At 44.6% G+C, this 3,571-nt stretch overlaps 1 protein-coding gene across 3 annotated transcripts in view; it reads right to left on the reverse strand.

The window, feature by feature from the left end:
• Positions 1-3,357, reverse strand: part of LOC103374737 (ATP-binding cassette sub-family D member 3) — a 22,109-nt gene extending 18,752 nt beyond the window's left edge. For 2 of the 3 annotated variants that reach the window (XM_008304869.1, XM_008304870.1), the window contains exons 1-4: positions 3,235-3,357; positions 1,812-1,848; positions 1,606-1,704; positions 715-803 (exon numbers count right to left, since the gene is read on the reverse strand). In XM_008304869.1, the coding sequence (XP_008303091.1) occupies positions 715-803; positions 1,606-1,704; positions 1,812-1,848; positions 3,235-3,344 (335 nt within the window). In that variant the 5' untranslated portion in view covers positions 3,345-3,357. The remainder of the gene's footprint in view (positions 1-714; positions 804-1,605; positions 1,705-1,811; positions 1,849-3,234) is intronic. The other variant, XM_008304871.1, reaches the window with a different exon arrangement.
• Positions 3,358-3,571: the final 214 nt, after the last annotated feature.

Consider the following 3,571-nt stretch of genomic DNA (forward strand, 5'->3'; position numbering starts at 1 on the left):
GTTTGTAAAATGCATAAAAACAATCAGAGCCAGGACGCTGTACGGACAGGGAACCCAACTAGTGATGAGCGTGAACGACCAGTTGTTGGTCTGATCTGGTCCTGAACCCGTTTTGCACATTTAAATTTTGTATGACAGTCCATAATTAAATGAGGGACCCTGTACACTTTTCTAAATGGACCTGAAGCATTCAAATGAAGACAACTGGGCAGAGACAAAGCTGACTACCCGCCTCAGTTTGACATTGAGTCTCAACACTGCAGCCTCTTCACTCAGATTTTGTTATCAGCAGTTTTCATGGGAGTTGCTTTACCAACCAAACAACCAGCTACAAATATTCTGTCTGCATTGGTTCATCTTTGAATTACATGGAGAGCTACAGGTTTCTTGTCTCAGGCCCTGAACAGCCTCAGTCCTGCTTATTTGATATGAACCACTTTTTAAGTCGAGGCCTTTTTGAAATGACAAGGTTAAATCTGAGGTTGTGTTCGGCTTTCAGGTTTTGGCATGAAAACTATTAGCAGTGAGGTCTGTGGATGAACCTGAGGTAAGGGGCACAAGTCTCTCCCAACAGTCAGCTGAGTGTTTATTCACGTGTGGAGGGTCGCAATGGCTTCTACATGGCGACAACATAAAACAAACAAACTACTTCTCAAGCCATGAACGGGTAAATCTTCCTTTAAAACTTTGAATAAGTCAAAGCCAAAGCCTGACCTTTCGATCATGGTGCCGTTCTGGATCATCCATACATCACAGTAGGTCCTGGTCACCAACATGGTGGCGATAAGGAGAAGGTAGGCAGTCTGTAGTGAAGACACACAGATTCGTTAGACAGTTACTCAATGTGTACAGCACAGCCGACCATAAAGCCCTGTCCTTCACTCTGCTCATATCTGCTTCACTGATCGGATAACGGGAGCCATGTGGCTGCGACTTTGGCTTGTGAACCTATGTTTCTGTGTCAAAGGTCTCTGCGCAGCAATTATTAACAACGCATTCAATCACGTTTTTCAAAAGGTGAACCAGTGCTTACACTTTGAGCCACATCTGTCTCATACACACCCTGCAGTTACACACTTTAAATAACACATTTTATATTAAACAATGCAAATCTACAGGCCATGTGCACCGACACAGGAGGTGCTTAGGCCTCAGTTCTCAGCTGTTTGTTGCATCTGAACGGATCTGCTTTTAGTTTTAAAAAAGCTGCCTACGCAAGTCCCATTATGGCTAACATCTAACATACTTGTATGCTTTAACACAGGCAGACACATTAAGCTTTGAGTGCAGGTGAAATGCAGAAGACCAGCAGATGGTGTTGGTCTGCTGGCGTGCTGCTCGCGCCACATTTTCACAAGGTTTAAGACCTTATTACGGACGGTGTGATGACGACCACAAAGCCAGGCCCCGCAGACATCAGATCAAATTCTGCACCATAACATCCAAGTTAAAAAGGAGAGACTTTAACTGTTCGGTTTGACTCTAGCAGCGGGGATAAGTGTGTAGCATCGATGCAAAAATATCAGAACATACAAACAGGTTACCTTCAGTTGGGGTTTAAACAGTTTTAGACACGTTACAGACATCCCCGGCCTCAAACCGTACCTCCATGCAGAAGAATCGAGGCACCATGATCCGCAGAATCCGTAGGATTCTGAGGAAGAACACCTTGTCCACCGCTGCTCTGTCTTTTTTGCCATCTTTCTACACGAAGAGACACGAGAACAGGAAATTCAGTAACGGCTGACCATGTTGGACAAATGTCATGGTAGTTTTAAAGCCCTTAAACGGTCAAACAAGGTGTGACGTACCTCTGTGGTCAGCACTAGATGTGAACCTCCCTGTCTGCTGCAACAAACAACAAGTCAGACTGATTATAAACAAACAGCATCAGACTGTGAGGACGTTCATAGCCCACAGGTGTCCCGTATATATCAAATAATACCATTCTGAGCACAAGAAAAACTTGACACAAGAAAAGTTTGGCAGCTATTCCTGGTGGTGCTGCAGCAGTGTGGGTGACGTAGATTATATGTATTATATATGTAATAATAAAGCTAACATGGCCTTTGCATCAATCATCAATCATGTTGTGAAGTTACTTGATTTGAATTTGCAAGTTTAAATAAAAACAGTCTATTAAATGCATCGATCAACAGTTTTCCAGGAATGTTACAGGTTCATAAACTAGATTCATGTGGTGACACACAGTAAAACCACATCCACACATCCTCCACTCCTCGCGCTCTACGATAAAAATAAAAGATTAAACATGGACACGATGAAGCTCTTCAGCATGTCTGTGGTAGCAGCGTCTTATGAATATATAAATCAAAAGTTGTCACGCCTACAAATCTGACGGGATTTAATGTGTTTCGTCATCCCTGTAAGAACAAGACCGGTTTATGAAACACCAGAAAGTCCAGTAAAGGTGTCGTTTGCATCCGACTAGACGGGTCTCATAGTCTAGTGGCATTACATTTGTTATTATAATAATAATAATCATAAGAAAGCAACTAATACAAAAGTAGATTGAGCAACAATACAAGCAACACAAGATGTGGATATGAAGGTTGAAGTGAGAAAAGCAAAGCCAAACAGGTGAGTGTTTAGTCTGGATTTGAACATCACCAGGTCTGTTGTATATTTATAATAAGAAATAAATTCAACATGTGGTCTCTGTGGTCGATTTCTGGCAGTGAAGACTCAGAAAACTGTCCATTATACTGACTATATATTACTGCTATCCTTATCAATACAGGATCTCTGTGAGTGTGATCATGTATTTCTGTTGAATGCTTTAATCATATAGGCAGCTGTTTATTTATGGCAGTGGACGTCAGGTCAGGTGCAGCTCCTCTAAGGTGTCAAACAATAAAGTCAACGACAGCCACCAACACAAAGACACGACAGTCAGGTGTCACCAAGTTAGTCGCACAAACCGGCCAGTCTTTGCTGGACACTATCGGTCCTTCCCGGAGCACAAAGACGCCCGTTGTCCGGCGTTGTGTTGGGGTTTGACCCGGTGGGCACGACGAACGGCTCCGAGCAAAAAAAAAAGTTTCCTGCTCGCTCAAAATGAAGGTGAGTCGAGTATCCGAGCAGCAGGTCGTTGTCACCTGTCAGAGCGGCGGAGCTAGCGGCTGCTAGTTAGCATTTCTCTCAGCCGTCGCAAACTCAGCCGAAAGCCGCGTTTTCTGCCGAACTGGACTCTTTAACCCGCGGCCCACTTACCCGTTGTGTCTGGGCGTCCGCTTCCTGCTCTTCAGCAGGTACAGAACCAGCAGGACGCCGCCTGCCACGGACGAGTTCCTCGCCGTCAGATACCTACTGAAGGCTGCCATTTTTCTGACACAACGACCGGTTTGGACTGTTCCGACTTGCCACAGGCTCGCGACGCCTACAGTTTGCGACAGTTCAGCCTCACGCCATTTCTTCTTCTTTTCCGTCCTCCTCGTCATAAATGCATCACGTCTGCCCCCTGGTGGAGCAGAGGCGACAGTGTCCGGTCTGTCGAAGGCCAAGCGATGTAGAATAGAATAGAATAGAATAGAATAGAATAGAATAGAAT

This window comes from Stegastes partitus, unplaced genomic scaffold, assembly GCF_000690725.1.
Source record: "Stegastes partitus isolate 25-593 unplaced genomic scaffold, Stegastes_partitus-1.0.2 Scaffold2341, whole genome shotgun sequence".
In the NCBI taxonomy this organism is placed as follows: Eukaryota; Metazoa; Chordata; class Actinopteri; family Pomacentridae; genus Stegastes; species Stegastes partitus.